Genomic DNA, 18,715 nt, shown 5'->3' on the forward strand with positions numbered 1-18,715 from the left:
CCGTAGGTGAGATATCTCTGTAAGTACATGTGTAGTTAGCCCCAAACCTGTTGTTTAGAGGGAATAAATGTGATTCATTCGGGCTGCGACGCTTTGAGATAGCCGTTTTTCTGTTCTATCTTTACTTTGAACCAACCACGCTCCAACCGTCAGACAACAACAACAACGCCAACAGCCACGACCATTACCTTCACAACTCGCTCCCGCAAACATCGCATCACCGCCATTCCAAACGGCACCATGGCCATCGGCCACCGCCGGAAACCCTCCACCACCTTCACCTCTCTCCTTCTGCGGCCATTCCCGCACCACCTTTGAGCACCGAGCGTCGGGCTGTCCTGGGCTCGTACAAGATACGCGCCGAGCCGCGAGTGCAAAATGCGGCCTTTCCGAGGAGAATTCGGATCAGGAATGCTACACTCCCACTTCTGATCCGTCCAATCAGCAAGCGCGGGGCGGCTTGGCCCCGCCTCCAGGCGCGTCTGTGTGGAATCGAGATATGCAAATTCTAGGATCAGGGGAAATTCACGCCCCTTTTCCTCCGTCCAATGGGTGAGCGTGGCTCCGCCCCCGAGCTTATCCTGATCCGGAAATTTGCATATGGGTTCTCCTGCCGGCCTATAAAACGCCGAGTAGAAAAGCAGAGTTTGGGTGGCAGAAAAGCGAAGAGAGTTTTGGGACAGAGAGAAAGAAGAGTTGTTGCGCAAGAGTTGTTGTTGTGAGGCAGTCAAGTCGGGTTGGAGCGCGGAGTGGAGTCGGGAGGCGAGGGCGTCCAGGTGGTTTTCTGCAGTCGGCTGAGGAGAATTGGGGGAAGAGTCCGAGGAGCTCGGGTCCGAGGCAAGGAAAACGGCGGTCGGCGACGAGGTCGCGGTGGAATCGCTCGTCACGGGACCCAAGCAAGCCAGCTATACTCTTTCCCCAGAGCATCAACAATTCCCCCTTTCCCCGCGCTGAGATAGTGCGAAAAGGGGACCCCGTTCCCACCCCACTCCAAGCGGTGCCAACGAAACCTGCGAAGGAGCACGAAGTCGGGGCACCGCCGCGCTGCGACATTTGCGGCTCATCACGAAGACGCGGGTAGGACCCACCCGGTCTCGCGGACCTGACCGCTCCTTCAGGTCCCACGCGAATATTGGCCCACAGGACCCGTCTGCCCCCTTGCCTATGAGGTTGGCTTTCTTTTCCTTTGCTTTTGAGTAAATGTGTGTCGGCGCCGTCTGTGAAGTAAAACTGTTTAAGTGTTGCCGTGTGTACGCGTAGTCGGTTGTAGATCTGCATTGTTGTTTTTGTTTTAGTTGCTTTATAAGTGCATTCTGATGACTGTTTGACTATATGTGTGCTCTCCGTGTGCCGCGGAATAAATGTGCCTCATGCTGAACTGTTTTTCCCGTTTCGCTTCGTCTTTTCTTTAATTGAATCCCCATCTTACTTCACGTAAAGGGTTGGTAGTGGGCTTAATACGCCTGATAACTAATCGGAACCGTCGAGGCCGACGTTAACACCGCTCAGTTATCCCGATAGTACGGAACGGGTCGCTTAAGCGGCCCGTGTCCGGAGTCGACCTGCGGCGAGGTGTGATCGCCCGGTCTACCCTCCGTGTGGGTACTTAGGTAGGTCGAATTTGGCGAACAACCCTATCCCACGCGGGGGGCCGATTGGCACGATCGTGGTGAGGCCAAAAGGCCCACCCGTGACTAGGTCCCGGCGTTAGTCTGAGAGGGTCAGGACAGAATTGTCCGTCCGGTGGGCGACGTGCCGCGATTCGAGTCATGTGGCCGATCGCACGCCGGCGGGCGCGAATTCGCAACTATATATATATATATATATATATATATATATATATATATATATATATATATATATATATATATATATATATATATATATATATATATATATATATATATGTCTCCTTCAAGAACAGCCCTTTAATTTCCAGAGATATAAACAGTACATTAGAATTTATTATATGCTCTCCAGTTTACTTTAAAATATTGTTTCGGATCTGGAAACCATTTGCATTCAACATACAAGTCCCAAAAGTCAGTTATCCCATTAAGTACATGGGTAGTCAGATCCCTTTCTTTTTGTCTCGTGGGAGAATCAAAAACGTGCGTTGCGACTTCTTTTTGGTTATGTTATTAGATCTTTACATCCAATGAAGCCTCCAACGAACAACCAACAACCATTCCATTCCCCATCACTACCCACCTGCTGTCTACAAACACTCTGACTTGCCAAGGCAGGGTCTTGCAGCCGTTCCTTGCCGCTTCCTCCAGCATCCCAATTCAATCTGGCTGTGGGTCCTTTTTAGCGAGTCTGCAGTGGAGTGAACGGGTTTTTCCGGCCTGGCCGAAATCCCGCCCAGAAAGGGCCCAACCAGAGAGGGCAATAGGAAGCCCCATCCAATCAGGGCGAACAGTGACGTCGGCTTCACCAAGGCCCCTCCCCACTGAGGGAGGTCCATAAAAGTTATGACGCCATCCTCAGTGGGGAGTTCTGTCGAGAGGAGTGTCGAGAGTTCTGAGGGGGTTCGGTCGTGTTCTTTTGGGTTGCGCTGGAGTTCTTGAGTGGTTACGAGCAGTGGTTATGAGGGGCCGTTACGAGTTCTTAGTTGGTTTTTGCTGTCCGAGGATTGACCAGAGGGTCATCGAGGCGGCGAACGCATCTCTGCTGGGCCTCCACAAGGAAGGGCAGAGCGACCCCGACCTCCCTCCGTGGACCCCGACTATTCACCACCCGAGCTCTGCCACGAACCACGAGTCCCCCACGTGCGACTGGGACCAGGCCGACGACCATTGGCAGGTGCCGCAGCACGGAGTACCCCCTTTCTCCGACGGCCAGGTACCCATCCGGACTCTGACCCCCAGCTCATCTCTCTCTCTCATCGGCTGGAGGATCCAATAAATAACTCTGGGTTTCTTTTCTTTTTGTGTGTGTGTCCGTGTGTGGGCCAGTCTTTAAGTAGAACTGTGTAAGTGCTTGAATCCTTGCAAACATTCCATGCATATTCGCGTTAAGTCTTGCCTGTGTCTTTTTACTGTTAATAAATTTATTAGAAATGTTCCCAGTCCGTTTCTGTCCCTTCTTACATTGATCTAGCATGGTCCGGGTCTGAGTATAAGCGGGGTTTCATCCCCGGTAATCGGTCTATCATAGCCGGGACGTCCTGGGCAGACCCCGCTCGACTGCAACAAGCCGGAAAGGTGAGTGGCAAAGTGGTAGTTGGTAGTGTGAATTTACCGCTGCCGGTAGAGTAAATCCGTTTTGACCAGGCGTTCCGAGGGCGTGGATCCCCGGTAGACGAGATTGTGTGGATACTTAGGTACTTTGGCTCTAAACAAATAACCCTATGCCACGCGATCGAGATATTGGCGACCACGGTCGGTTCTGCGCCCTATAGCTCACGCAATTATCCGGAGCGACGGCCGACAATTCCGGGGAGTCTGTTGGAGACGACGGAATTTTCCCCACCTAACAGTTGTTCTTGCCACCGACCCCCTGCCCACAACAATATATATATATATATATATATATATATATATATATATATATATATATATATATATATACATATATATACATATATATACATATATATACATATATATACATATATATACATATATATACATATATATACATATATATATATACATATATACATATACATATATATATATATACATATATATATACATATATATATACATATATATATATACATATATATATATACATATATATATACATATATATATATATATATATATATATATATATATACATATATATACATATATATATACATATATATATACATATATATATATATACATATATATATATATATATATACATATATATATACATATATATATATACACTTGATTATGACTCCTCACATACTGATACATAGATATAGTGTAACAAGTCTGTTTTTTTTTAATCGGTTGGCAAGTTAAATAAAATAAATCCCTGTCTGAAGGCATCTGCCATTGCTCAGTGCCAGAGAGGCATGAGGACACTTAATTCCAATTAATGATTACATATAATATGCTGAATAACAATTTGCTTTGTCGTAAAACTTTTGGGATCACATGAACACAGGGCATTGTTTTGTTGAAATGAAGCATACATTATGCAATCAACTTGCCAATAAACTGCTTGGGCAACAGCGATGCTCTGGAACAGACAATGGCACATCAGAAACAGAACATCAGAATCAGACAATGGTACATCAAAAACAGATCAGAATCAGACAATGGTACATCAGAAACAGAACATCAGAATCATACAATGGTACATAAAAAACAGAACAGCAGAATCAGACAATGGTACATCAAAAACAGATCAGAATCAGACAATGGTACATAAAAAACAGAACATCAGAATCAGACAATGGTACATAAAAAACAAAACATCAGAATCAGACAATGGTACATAAAAAACAGAACATCAGAATCAGACAATGGTACATAAAAAACAGAACATCAGAATCAGACAATGGTACATCAAAAACAGAACATCAGAATCAGACAATGGTACATCAGAAACAAAACATCAGAATCAGACAATGGTACATCAGAAACAGAACATCAGAATCAGACAATGGTACATAAAAAACAAAACATCAGAATCAGACAATGGTACATAAAAAACAAAACATCAGAATCAGACAATGGTACATAAAAAACAGAACATCAGAATCAGACAATGGTACATAAAAAACAAAACATCAGAATCAGACAATGGTACATCAGAAACAAAACATCAGAATCAGACAATGGTACATGAGAAACAGAACATCAGAATCAGAGAATGTAACATCAGAAACAGAACATCAAAATCAGAGAATGTAACATCAGAAACAGAACATCAGAATCAGAGAATGTAAAATCAGAAACAGAACATCAGTCAGAGAATGTAACATCAGAAACAGAACATCAGTCAGAGAATGTAAAATCAGAGAATGTAACATCAAAAACAGAACATCAGTCAGAGAATGTGATATCAGAAACAGAACATCAGAATCAGAGAATGTAACATCAGAATCAGACAATGGTACATCAAAAACAGAACATCATAGTCAGACAATGGTACATCAGAATCAGACAATGGTACATCAAAAACAGAACATCATAGTCAGACAATGGTACATCAGAATCAGACAATGGTACATCAAAAACATAACATCAGAGTCAGATAATGGTACATCAGAAACAGAACATCAGAGTCAGACAATGGGACATCAAAAACAGAACATCAGAGTCAGACAATGGTACATCAGAATCAGACAATGGTACATCAAAAACATAACATCAGAGTCAGATGATGGTACATCAGAAACAGAACATCAGAGTCAGACAATGGGACATCAAAAACAGAACATCAGAGTCAGACAATGGTACATCAGAATCAGACAATGGTACATCAAAAACAGAACATTAGAAACAGACAATGGTACAACAGAAACAGAACATCAGAGTCAGACAATGGTACATCAAAAACAGAACATCAGAGTCAGACAATGGTACATCAGAATCAGACAATGGTACATCAAAAACAGAACATCAGAATCAGACAATGGTATATCAGAATCAGACAATGGTACATAAAAAACAAAACATCAGAATCAGACAATAGTACATAAAAAACAAAACATCAGAATCAGACAATGGTACATCAGAAATAGAACATCAGAATCAGACAATGGTACATAAAAAACAGAACATCAGAATCAGACAATGGTACATCAAAAACAGAACATCAGAATCAGACAATGGTACATAAAAAACAGAACATCAGAATCAGACAATGGTACATCAAAAACAGAACATCAGAATCAGACAATGGTACATAAAAAACAGAACATCAGAATCAGACAATGGTACATCAGAAACAAAACATTAGAATCAGACAATGGTACATCAGAAACAAAACATTAGAATCAGACAATGGTACATCAGAAACAAAACATTAGAATCAGACAATGGTACATCAGAAACAAAACATTAGAATCAGACAATGGTACATCAGAAACAAAACATTAGAATCAGACAATGGTACATCAGAAACAAAACATTAGAATCAGACAATGGTACATCAGAAACAGAACATCAGAATCAGACAATGGTACGTAAAAAACAAAACATCAGAATCAGACAATGGTACATCAGAAATAGAACATCAGAATCAGACAATGGTACATCAGAAACAGAACATCAGAATCAGACAATGTAACATCAGAAACAGAACATCAGTCAGAGAATGTAACATCAGAAACAGAACATCAGAATCAGAGAATGTAACATCAGAAACAGAACATCAGAATCAGAGAATGGTACGTAAAAAACAAAACATCAGAATCAGACAATGGTACATAAAAAAACAAAACATCAGAATCAGACAATGGTACATCAGAAACAAAACATTAGAATCAGACAATGGTACATCAGAAACAAAACATTAGAATCAGACAATGGTACATCAGAAACAGAACATCAGAATCAGACAATGGTACGTAAAAAACAAAACATCAGAATCAGACAATGGTACATAAAAAAACAAAACATCAGAATCAGACAATGGTACATAAAAAAACAAAACATCAGAATCAGACAATGGTACATCAGAAACAGAACATCAGAATCAGACAATGTAACATCAGAAACAGAACATCAGTCAGAGAATGTAACATCAGAAACAGAACATCAGAATCAGAGAATGTAACATCAGAAACAGAACATCAGAGTCAGACATTGTAACATCAGAATTGCAGCAGTTTTTGACTTCTGGTCTGGGTTTCTCCACACATTGGTCGAATCTGCAGCCCGCTCCTTCCAGCGATGCTGTTCGAATCCTGTTGGCATTTTGAACAAATCGATTTGTTTTTGTAAATATCTTTTTGGGATGCCGAAAACATTTCCCTCGACCCATGAAGAAATGGGGTCGGGGATTATTTAATACGAGAAAATACCACCCATCGCTTCGCTGACAGCAATACTAAAGGGGAGAGGGAGAAAAAGAGGGGGGAAGAGGGAGAGAGGGGTGGGGGGGTGGGGAGAGAGGGGTGGGGGGTGGGGAGATAGCAGGGAGAGTGGAAAGGAGAGAGGAGGGTGGGGGAAGGGAAGACGGACATGAGGTGAAGCGTTAATTACGATTCAGACCTCTCATCAAAATGATTCTGCATTGAATAACACGGAATAATGAAACAAAACAATGTTTAAATCCATTTTCTACCAGTCATACCATAAACATGGCCTGGAGACAAACTCCTGTCTGGACAAGTATGGAGACAAACTCCCGTCCAGACATAAACACCACCAGGACACGTCCGGAGACAAACACTGTCCCGACATAAACTACCGTCCAGAGAGAGAGACAGAGACAGAGAGGAGTTAGCAGAAAGAATATGTTATGATTTATGGACACACACACACACACACACACACACACACACACACACACACACACACACACACACACACACACACACACACACACACACACACACACACACACACACACACACACACACACACACACACACACCTCTTTAATGGTATAGATAGAGAACGGACAATCACGAATTGGTTGTCAATCACACGGACCATGGGACTCCTACACTCTGTTGAAGTTCCTTGTACATACAAAGCAAATAAAAGGGGAACTTACCTTTCCTGGCCGAGCAAGATGGTCGTGGAGAAACTTCCGGTGGAAGCCTTTATTGACGTCATTGAGCATTCTTTCCACACATCTCTTTGATAAAAATATCGATAACCTTTTCCAAAGATATTTCCGTCTGTAATCGATATTCACGTTGTTTTTGTTTTTTTTGTAATAACCGGGCGGATTTTGGCGGTATCGAAAAATTTGTTGCGTATTCTTGCCAAAAAAAAATCAAATACATTGGAGATAATAACAAAAACGTGGACCGACTGATGCTTGAGGGAAATAAACAACCGAATAAATAAATAAATAAATAACGAAGCATCGGTCGGTGAACCGGTGATGGATGACGGCTGGGTGTCGTCTTGTATAGCACAGCTGGTGGTGAAGACGCCAAAGGGAACCCAACTGGAATCTTTAACGGAGAGTTTGCCGTTCGAGTGGAGCTGACCGGCTGCGCTGCTGCGTGCTCCGCGGAGTCGTCATGAAGAGGAGGGTCTTGTTCGTGTGTTTCGGTGCGGCACTTATCGTTCCTGCGGGATGAGGGTGCATGACGGAGCTTGTGGTGTTTTCAATAAATTGTAACTTGAGCGGATGTTATATATATATATATATATATATATATATATATATATATATATATATATATATATATATATATATATATATATACATATATATATATATATATATATATATATACATATATATATATATATATTGTGTCGAAAGTGCCTTGAGGAACCTGTCCGTCGTTGTTATGAACTATTTGTGAAGCAGAAACTTGTGTACAGTGCAGTAACGGGCGGACATGTTACTGTACATGAGGATCAAATGATGTATAGTCTGGTGGCAGACCACAAAAGTGTGCTTTGGGGTAAATACAAATACAATGTTTCAATTTTATTGCTGTTTCTCAAAACATTGACTCCCACTGGTCATAAATCAGCCGGCACCGTTTTGGGGAATTTTTCTTTTTTTAGAGAGGGGGTTGTGGAGGAGAGAGGAGAGAGGTGGGAGGGAGTTTAACGTACATCCGAGACGACACACACACACACACACACACACACACTGAGATGACAATTTATATCTGGGTTGAGATTCGAACCCAGGCCAGGCAGCTTTGAGCTAGTGAGCATGTGTACGTACCTCTCGGCTATCCTGCCGTGGTGTGGGGAGTCATTGCTTTGTATTTTGTAGCCACTGAAAACACATTTACCAACTCGAGGGGGAGCACTCGGTAGAGTGCAAAACCTCCGCTGCCAATACTGCTGGGTCACTTAAGTGAACCTGATATCCTATTCATTGTAGGTCAAAACGGATCAGACTCTACTGAACCACGATTGAATAAACTAAACTAGATCGACGCGCATGTAGAAATGCCAAAAAAATAAAATCGAAATTTTTTTGAAAAAAAAGTTGCAAAATTTGTTTGTTTTTTTCTCTAACAAATTTTTTTTGGGGGGGGGGGTGGAAATCACTTAAAACATGCAGAAATGCAAAAAAATAAAATTCAAATATTTTTCAAATAAAATCGAAATTTTTTGAAAAAAGTTGCAAAAATTTTTTTTTTCTCTAACAATTTTTTTTTTGTTTGGAAATCACTTTAAACATGTAGAAATGCAAAAACAAAAATTCAAATATTTTTTCAAAATGGCCGCCATAGCGGCCATATTGGACTTTGGACCAAGTCCAAAATCTAATGGCATGATCCTTGAACCATACCTAATCCCCCCACCAAGTTTCGTCGAAATCCGTCCAGGAGTTTTTCCGTAATACTGTTCACAAACAAACAAACAGACGGGTAAAAACAGTAACCTCCGTCCATCATCGATGGCGGAGGTTAATTATCTTGAACTTGTAGTGCACTTGTCCTGTTGCCTTACTCAATGTCGTCCTCTTATTTTGCTTTCCGAACTCCGAAGATCTCCCCACGGAGAACCTAGCTGCGCTATCCAGTGTGATCACTCATCATTTTTCATAAATGCCAAGGTGAGCCAATGAAAAAATACAAGAATTCACAAGTTTCGGAAAAGCGATGATAATAGAAAGCCAAGGTGAACAACGAATAGCCAAGATCTTGTGAAAAAAGCCAAGGAGTGGTCACACTGCCACTATTGCCATGCATGCTTTTTGATATTGAAGTTAGAAGAGCGCTCGACAAGTGGCTTAAGCACTCGAGAAAACGGTCGATAATGAACGGCTGTCTTAGCAAGCGCCAGCAAGCTGATTGGTGATGGGACGTACCCGCAAAAACCAAAACAAACCGCCAATTTCATGACATTTTCAAATTTCACTGCAGATTTCGAAACTTATTTAGTCCACGTGATGCGATCCTCAAAACCAAAATCATATTTCGATTATGTTCTTTAATTAGGTGGTGAGAGTCGATCGTGGAAAATCGCATCAGATGATGCATAAAATCGCTCCAAGCTCTTAATTTGAAAGCTTCAGCACTTACAAATGTGATGTATGCAGTGATTTGTAGTCATGAATATTCAACGATATGAGTGAGGAAAGTGAAAAAAATTAAATTGAGCGCTTTGTCGTTAAGAAACAGTTGTGGCCTGTTCCAACTTAAGGCAAAAAATGGTGAATTGAGACCTCTGCGAGGGAAAGTGAGCTGACCAAGGATGACGTCTTGATAAAGGATATAATTAAATAAGGCCGTTAATTATCTTCAAAGGGGTGTTTAAATGAACCCAAACACCCAATTTTCGCTCTTGCACTTCTTGGCATTCCCTTTGTTTCCACACAAAGTTTGGGGCCACTAGGTTTCATGGTTAAGTTGTGGAGGAGACACACTGACTGACTGACTGACACACACACACACCCACTGACATTTATTAGTGTACATTGAGACTTGATTTTGATTGCAGAACCCAAGTTTTAAAGGTGTAGGAACCCAATAAAATGCATCACTCGGGTCAACACTCCGGGGCAAAAAAAGTCAAGACAATTAAAAATAATAATAATTTGTTGTTGTTGTTATAACTATTTTACCATGCATTAAAAAAAACCCACCAAAATACCACAACTTGCAGAAATAACTGCACATGACATTATGAAATAGATTGTCCCTTAGCTTTCTATAATCCAGTCTTTTTGTCAAACATTCAGAAAGCTTCTTGCACTTAGAAATGTCAATATTATCCCATTCATGTTTGACAGCTTCCCAAAGTTGATCTGAATTTGTAAATTTCCTTCCAATAAGATTGTGTTGAATATAAGCCCAATATTCTCGATGGGGTTTAAATCGGGACACTGACCAGGCCAGAACATGTTTCAGGAACTTTTTTGGTGACATTTACAGGATGGGCAGGGGCGTTATCTTGTTGAAAAATGACATTTGCATTTCTCTCCAGGAAATAACTTTTGGAGGCTGAGAAGTAATCCTTTCTCGAATATTTTCTGGTATTCTTTGGCAGTAATTGACTGTTCACACCTTATCAGCTCACCAACACCAGCAGACGAAAATGTACTCCAGACCATGATTCCACCTCCTCCATGCTTTACAGTTGTTGAAATGCACTCAAGGTTGAATCTCTCACCAGATCTGTGAAGGCTACGTTCAGGGGCATCACTGCAAAGCTCATTTCGATTCATTACTCTACAGACCTCTCTGAAACAAGTCTGAATCACAATTCTCATATTCGGCCAAAAAGTGCAATCTGAATTTTTTTATCTTTAATAGAGGCTTCTTAGCACATCTTCTTGAAGTAAAACCAGCATCAATCAACCTTCTTGTGATGGTCTTTCTGGAAGTCTTGTTTTCAGCAGTTCTTAACTCCTCTGACAGTTTCTGCAAGCTTTTCTTCTCTTTCCTGGAGAACTTGTAATTTCAGTCACCTGTCATCTTCACTTGTGGTGGCTCTAGGCCTGCCAGATCCCTTCTTCCTTGCAGTAGAACCGGTTTTCTGGAACAGTAGACTTATTAACTTTATGGTATGCAGAGAAGTAGGGATTTTCTCCTTCAGCTTCAGGAGCTTGTGGATTTCAGAATATGTCTTGCCTGCTTGACAAAGACAAGCAATTCGATTTTTAATATCCCCATCAGCATGGAACTTCCCTTTCGTTGGAGCATTTCTAAATTGAAACACAAAAATATGACCGACACTACTGTACAAGTCATAAATTGGAGCAATTTAGGCACTCCGTATGCATTAAACAGTCAGAAAACATGATGACATCCTAAAAATGTATTGCAGTATCTAGTATACAGTACTTCAAACAGTAAAAAAAAATTGAATTCTTTCTTTGTGACACAGAACAACACAAAACAGTCTTATCTTCCTTTTTATTTCTGAAATTTTGATCTATTTTCTCTTACCTGATATTGGCCTTTAAAAAACATGAAAGGCGAAAATACAGAAATTTAGTAATTTTCGTATTTTTGAGAACAAAACTTCTTAAAACACGATTTTTTTTTTCATAACAATTGCTGTAAACTGCATGGAGTGCTTTTAGCAACTGTAACATGAGTAATCATTTAAAACTGGAATATGTACTGTACATCTATAACTCCAAATTAAAAAAACTCAATATGTACTGTGTATCTACAGCTCCAAATTTGAAAAACCCAATATGTACTGTGCATCTATAACTCCAAATTAAAAAAAAAACAATATGTACTGTAAATCTATAGCTCCACATTAGAAAAACCCAATATGTACTGTACATCTATAGCTCCAAATTAAAAAAAACAATATGCACTGTATATCTATAGCTCCAAATTAAAAAAAACCCAATATGTACTGTGCATCTATAGCTCCAAATTAAAAAAAACCAATATGTACTGTACATCTATAGCTCCACATTTGAAAAACCCAATATGTATTGTACATCTCTTGCTCCAAATTTGAAAAACGAAACAGCTTTGCTGTTTTTTGTTTGTTTATTTTTTTTATTTTTTGGCCCAGAGTGTACAATGTCATTATCGACGCTTTACAAATGTTTTCATACAAAAATAAGTAAATGATGTGTCCCGATGCTGTTTTTGAGGGGGAAAAATACAAAGAAACAAACAAACTCTGTTTGCAGTGAAAATAGACACATTTCTGGTCAGAACTAAATATTTTATAACATTTATTCCAGTGTGTAGAGAACATGGTATCTGGCTCGGCTGGAGTCATATCTATCAATGGTAGGCATACAGCCTTGCTTTTGGGTTTGACTGCATGGCTTTGTTCTCTGGAATGACTGGTGTTAAAAACGATGAACTTAGCCGTTTTTGCTACAGCCACAACATCTTTCATAAATATGAAGTCAGTTTAGTTTGCTCTTACCAGAGATCTGTTGTCTGTCCAGCACTTTGAGGGGAATTGGAGAATGGGTGGCTATATGAACCAGCATCTGACTTCTATTGGCCTTCGTTAACACTACTGGTACATCAGGAAAAACATGTTGTCATCTGACTTTTTCAGGCATTCGATTTTGTTTGACTCTGTTGTGCTATGCTCATATTGATACTGCTGTACCTAGATGAGGAGGATTGCCAGGGCATGGGTGGTTTGCAGTTCACTCTGTGATGAGATGTTCGCATCGAAGTTGTCTGCAACAACTTTGACCAATCCCATGTCATCATGCATCATGTGATATGCCCAAATGCTCCTTGCTCTTTGCAGCAGCATGTGTTGCTGAAGCTTTGAATCGAAGCACCTTGTCATTTGATGAAGTTACCCTGAAGTCATGTAGCAGTTGAAATGTTGCTTTCACTCGCATCACTGCCCCAGTCCATTCTATAAAGATGTTTGCTTGTTCATGATGGCACTTATCACCAGGTTTCCTGTCATATTTGCTGGTGGAGTAGATTCCTGTTTCAGGGTAATGAGAGACAGCAGTCTCAATAATGTTGGGCTGGTCTCTGCCAAAGTATAATTTCGGCATATTCTGGTGTCATATATTGACAGATCATGTTTGAGCTGTTCTGATTCTCCAACAATCTTTTTTGGTTAGTTTTTCTCAAAGCCATGTTCTCATCAGTATTGTCATTATTGGCTACCAGTTTCAGGTAACTTTAAGCTTGCGTTTTGAAGACAAAAGATGATAGCAACAGTGTCACTTGAGACAATAAGGTCTGACCCAAATCTCTCTGACAGGTCCTTCATCAACAGATGTCATGGTGACAACACCCCCTTATATGATTAATACAACTGATCAATTTCAGTTGAGTTCCAGATACGTGATCATGCATCCCTAATATCATTGACCACCAATTTGAATGATTCCTCAACAGGACCACCTTGCTTCTCTGTGGCCTTTGCGTTACTTCTGAATATCAACGAGCCGTCTTTCTGGTATTGAGCATCAGCTGCATTCAGATCACTGACAGTGGATTGAAGTTGTTTTAACTTGATGTGCCCATTAATCATCTTTCTAACCACATATCTCCATAAAACCTTCCTTGAATGTCTTGAGTGAGTCCCCACAGTCTGCACAATTCTGCACCAACGATCTGGATGGTGTGGATCAGGTTCCAATAAACATTTTTCTCCGAAGAAAAGGCATTTGTCTCGAAACTTGAATGGGATTCCTTTGGACTTGCGACTGTTTGACGATTGGTTCCACTCTGACTGCACTTTGTTTGGAGATGTTTTCTTGATATGATGTGCAGTTTTTATGGCACCTATAAGTTTCTCTGAGATCTTGTTATATTTGTTCATGTAGTTTATCACCCCTGCATTTGCTGGCTTCCTACAAATGCTCGACACTTCAGTAAAACCACCACCACTTCCACTACTTCTGCTACAACTACTACAGTTCAAATATGGTTACAAGATGTAATACTGTTCCACCATTCTATGGTCACAACTGAAATTAGAAATACTGGAATGTAAGACCTGTTGCTTCGCTGATGGGAATACCAATCTTTGCGTAATTGTGGGGAAAGAAACTGAGGTTAATGGGGGAAAAAAAATTAAATTAGGCGAGGTATAGATACTGGTTTAGCTATACACTCAGGGAGCGAGGAGGGGGGGGGAGTGTTAATGGGATATTCATCACAGCCTTTTTTAGATACTGAATTAGAGATAATGTTGTCGTGTGTACAGCCAGTTAAAACCGACCGTGCACAGATGGCCAAACGGTTACAGCTGAGGCATTCGAGTTCTTGGCGGAAACCTGATGCGCGCAAGGGAAATGCAAAGTAACGGGAGACTTGACTGGGGATTTTGCCGGTTTAATTACCGAACCAAAAATAAATATGTACAATAATGTAGGAAATGCAACAATTCAACCATTTAATTGGAGTCCGTGCATGAGTGTTTAAGCCACTTGGCGAACACCTTACACTGGATACCGGTACCACGCTATGTCCTCCTTAGTGAATCATTCACTCACTGCAAACGCTTTTGCCCGCCACTTCATACAGAGCGGGTGATTCGTGCCCCGTCGCCCTGAGCAGCGGGTGATTCGTGCCCCGTCGCCCTGAGCAGCGGGTGTTTCGTGCCCCGTCGCCCTGAGCAGCGGGTGTTTCGTGCCCCGTCGCCCTGAGCAGCGGGTGTTTCGTGCCCCGTCGCCCTGAGCAGCGGGTGTTTCGTGCCCCGTCGCCCTGAGCAGCGGGTGTTTCGTGCCCCGCCGCCCTGAGCAGCGGGTGTTTCGTGCCGTGCCCCGTCGCCCTGAGCAGCGGGTGTTTCGTGCCCCGTCGCCCTGAGCAGCGGGTGTTTCGTGCCCCGTCGCCCTGAGCAGCGGGTGTTTCGTGCCCCGTCGCCCTGAGCAGCGGGTGTTTCGTGCCCCGTCGCCCTGAGCAGCGGGTGTTTCGTGCCCCGTCGCCCTGAGCAGCGGGTGTTTCGTGCCCCGTCGCCCTGAGCAGCGGGTGTTTCGTGCCCCGTCGCCCTGAGCAGCGGGTGTTTCGTGCCCCGTCGCCCTGAGCAGCGGGTGTTTCGTGCCCCGTCGCCCTGAGCAGCGGGTGTTTCGTGCCCCGTCGCCCTGAGCAGCGGGTGTTTCGTGCCCCGTCGCCCTGAGCAGCGGGCGTTTCGTGTTTCGTGCCCCGTCGCCCTGAGCAGCGGGCGTTTCGTGTTTCGTGCCCCGTCGCCCTGAGCAGCGGGCGTTTCGTGTTTCGTGCCCCGTCGCCCTGAGCAGCGGGCGTTTCGTGTTTCGTGCCCCGTCGCCCTGAGCAGCGGGCGTTTCGTGCCCGTGCCCCGCCGTCGCCCTGAGCAGCGGGCGTTTCGTGGTCCGTGCCCCGTCGCCTGAGCAGCGGGCGTTTCGTGGTCCGTGCCCCGTCGCCCTGAGCAGCGGGCGTTTCGTGTTTCGTGCCCCGTCGCCCTGAGCAGCGGGCGTTTCGTGTTTCGTGCCCCGTCGCCCTGAGCAGCGGGCGTTTCGTGTTTCGTGCCCCGTCGCCCTGAGCAGCGGGCGTTTCGTGTTTCGTGTTTCGTGCCCCGTCGCCCTGAGCAGCGGGCGTTTCGTGTTTCGTGCCCCGTCGCCCTGAGCAGCGGGCGTTTCGTGGTCCGTGCCCCGTCGCCCTGAGCAGCGGGCGTTTCGTGGTACGTGCCCCGTCGCCTGAGCAGCGGGCGTTTCGTGGTCCGTGCCCCGTCGCCCTGAGCAGCGGGCGTTTCGTGGTCCGTGCCCCGTCGCCCTGAGCAGCGGGCGTTTCGTGGTCCGTGCCCCGTCGCCCTGAGCAGCGGGCGTTTCGTGGTCCGTGCCCCGTCGCCCTGAGCAGCGGGCGTTTCGTGGTCCGTGCCCCGTCGCCCTGAGCAGCGGGCGTTTCGTGGTCCGTGCCCCGTCGCCCTGAGCAGCGGGCGTTTCGTGGTCCGTGCCCCGTCGCCCTGAGCAGCGGGCGTTTCGTGGTCCGTGCCCCGTCGCCCTGAGCAGCGGGCGTTTCGTGGTCCGTGCCCCGTCGCCCTGAGCAGCGGGCGTTTCGTGGTCCGTGCCCCGTCGCCCTGAGCAGCGGGCGTTTCGTGGTCCGTGCCCCGTCGCCCTGAGCAGCGGGCGTTTCGTGGTCCGTGCCCCGTCGCCCTGAGCAGCGGGCGTTTCGTGGTCCGTGCCCCGTCGCCCTGAGCAGCGGGCGTTTCGTGGTCCGTGCCCCGTCGCCCTGAGCAGCGGGCGTTTCGTGGTACGTGCCCCGTCGCCTGAGCAGCGGGCGTTTCGTGGTCCGTGCCCCGTCGCCCTGAGCAGCGGGCGTTTCGTGGTCCGTGCCCCGTCGCCCTGAGCAGCGGGCGTTTCGTGGTCCGTGCCCCGTCGCCCTGAGCAGCGGGCGTTTCGTGGTCCGTGCCCCGTCGCCCTGAGCAGCGGGCGTTTCGTGGTCCGTGCCCCGTCGCCCTGAGCGGGTGGCGAGTGGTCCGTGCCCCGTCGCCCTGAGCGGGTGGCGAGTGGTCCGTGCCTCGTCGCCCTGAGCGGGTGGCGAGTGGTCCGTGCCCCGTCGCCCTGAGCGGTTGGCGATTTGTCCGTGCCCCGTCGCCCTGAGCGGGTGGCGAGTGGTCCGTGCCCCGTCGCCCTGAGCGGGTGGCGAGTGGTCCGTGCCCCGTCGCCCTGAGCGGGTGGCGAGTGGTCCGTGCCCTGTCGCCTTGAGTGGGTGATGAGTTGAAAAAACACCGATTCTGAGCCATTTGCCATATTGACGTGTTTTCTAAATTACCGAGCCAAATTTTCTTTTTTTCCACCCTTCACACACAGCTGTTTATAAAGATTAATGTTTGTTAACATCTCCCTGAAATGTGTGTATATGTATATATATATATATATATATATATATATATATATATATATATATATATATATATATATATATATATATATATATATATATATATATATATATATATATATATATATAATATTGTTGTGGTTACCAAATTCGCAAACCACCATTCAGGTCCCTTAGGTGAGGTATCTCAGTAAGTACATGTGTAGTTAGGACCAAACCCGTTGTCTAGTGGGAATACATGTCATTTATGCGTGCTGCGACTCTTCAGGATAGCCGTTTTTCTTTAACTATCTTTATTTTGGACCAACCGCCATTGTTACCACCACCAGTCACAACATCAACCACCAACCACAACAACATCAACCACAACCGCCACGACCTTCACGTCACACCTCACAACCGTCGCATCGCCACCGTTCTTGCGCCGCTTGTGGGTACCGGTGTTGGACTCGTGCAGGGCGCGCGCCGAACAGCGTGTACAAAACCACGGATTTTCTGCTTCAAAAACGGATCAAAAACGACACACGCCCACTTTTGTTCCATCCAATCGGTGAGCGAGGGTCGATTTGGCCCCGCCCCCGGGGCGTTGGAGGGCGATCGATATATGTAAATTTATGGATCAAAAAGCATTCACGCCCACTTTTTCTCGGGCCAATGGGGAGCGAGGTGAAAGGTCGAAGGGAGGGGGTCAAAGATGAGAGGGCGAAGCCACGGGGCTGATATAAGCGACCGCGTTCGTCAGTCAAGAGAACAGAGAGTTAAGACTTCGCGGGCGGTGGAGTTGGCAAGAAGGAGCTGGTCGGCGTCGTGTGCGTTGGAGTCGGAGCGGAGGGGACGGAGCTGTGGAGAGGCGGCGAGGGCAGACGAGGGGGTGCTCGCGTCGTGCAGGGAGCTGCACCCCAGGGAGGCCGACAGCGCGACCTGGCCGAGGTGGAGACGCTCGTCGCGGGACTCGAGGCAGAGGGGAAATCCTCTATACCCCGAGCATCAGCAACCCCCTCCTGTTTCCCCCCGCGCTGAGATAGTGCGACCAAGGGGGCCCCTTTCCCACCCCCTACCAGACACTGCCCGCGAGGCCCGCGGAGTTGAGGCAGCATCGCCGCTCCGCGTCTCATCACCAGACGGGTAGGCCCGACCCGGTCTCGGCCTCAGGCCCGCCTCATCTTTGAGGGTGTTCTTTTCCTTGGTTTTGGGTATGTGTTGTCGGCGCCGTCTGTGAAGTAAAATTGTATAAGTGTTGCCGTGTGCTCGTGTAATCGGTATTAGATCTGCATTGTCGCATTTGCTTTTTGTGTAAATTGAATTGTGTTTTTCTTTTCTGTGTGCTTTTGGTGGAATTGAATATGTGTGCTTTCCGTTCGTCGCGAATAAATGTGCTTTGTGTTGAACTGTTTCCCGCTTCGC

General features: G+C 45.0%; 1 protein-coding gene across 6 annotated transcripts in view; it reads left to right on the forward strand.

Moving 5' to 3' along the window:
- Window positions 1-18,715, forward strand: part of LOC147035137 (low molecular weight phosphotyrosine protein phosphatase-like) — a 55,187-nt gene that overhangs the window by 3,645 nt on the left and 32,827 nt on the right. For 2 of the 6 annotated variants that reach the window (XM_085894180.1, XM_085894189.1), the window contains exon 1: window positions 7,999-8,186. The exons of 1 other annotated variant lie outside the window; for it this stretch is intronic. Coding sequence is in view for 1 of the 5 variants with exons in the window: in XM_085894171.1 (XP_085750297.1) it covers window positions 8,156-8,186 (31 nt within the window). In the remaining 4 variants the exon portion in view is untranslated. Of the gene's footprint in view, window positions 1-7,877; window positions 8,218-18,715 lie in introns of those variants that run through there. 3 more of the 6 variants (XR_015061469.1, XM_085894171.1, XM_085894198.1) reach the window with 3 other exon arrangements.

The sequence above is a fragment of the Eptatretus burgeri genome, chromosome 1, assembly GCF_056783735.1.
Source record: "Eptatretus burgeri isolate ZD-2024b chromosome 1, Ebu_testis_v1, whole genome shotgun sequence".
In the NCBI taxonomy this organism is placed as follows: Eukaryota; Metazoa; Chordata; class Myxini; order Myxiniformes; family Myxinidae; genus Eptatretus; species Eptatretus burgeri.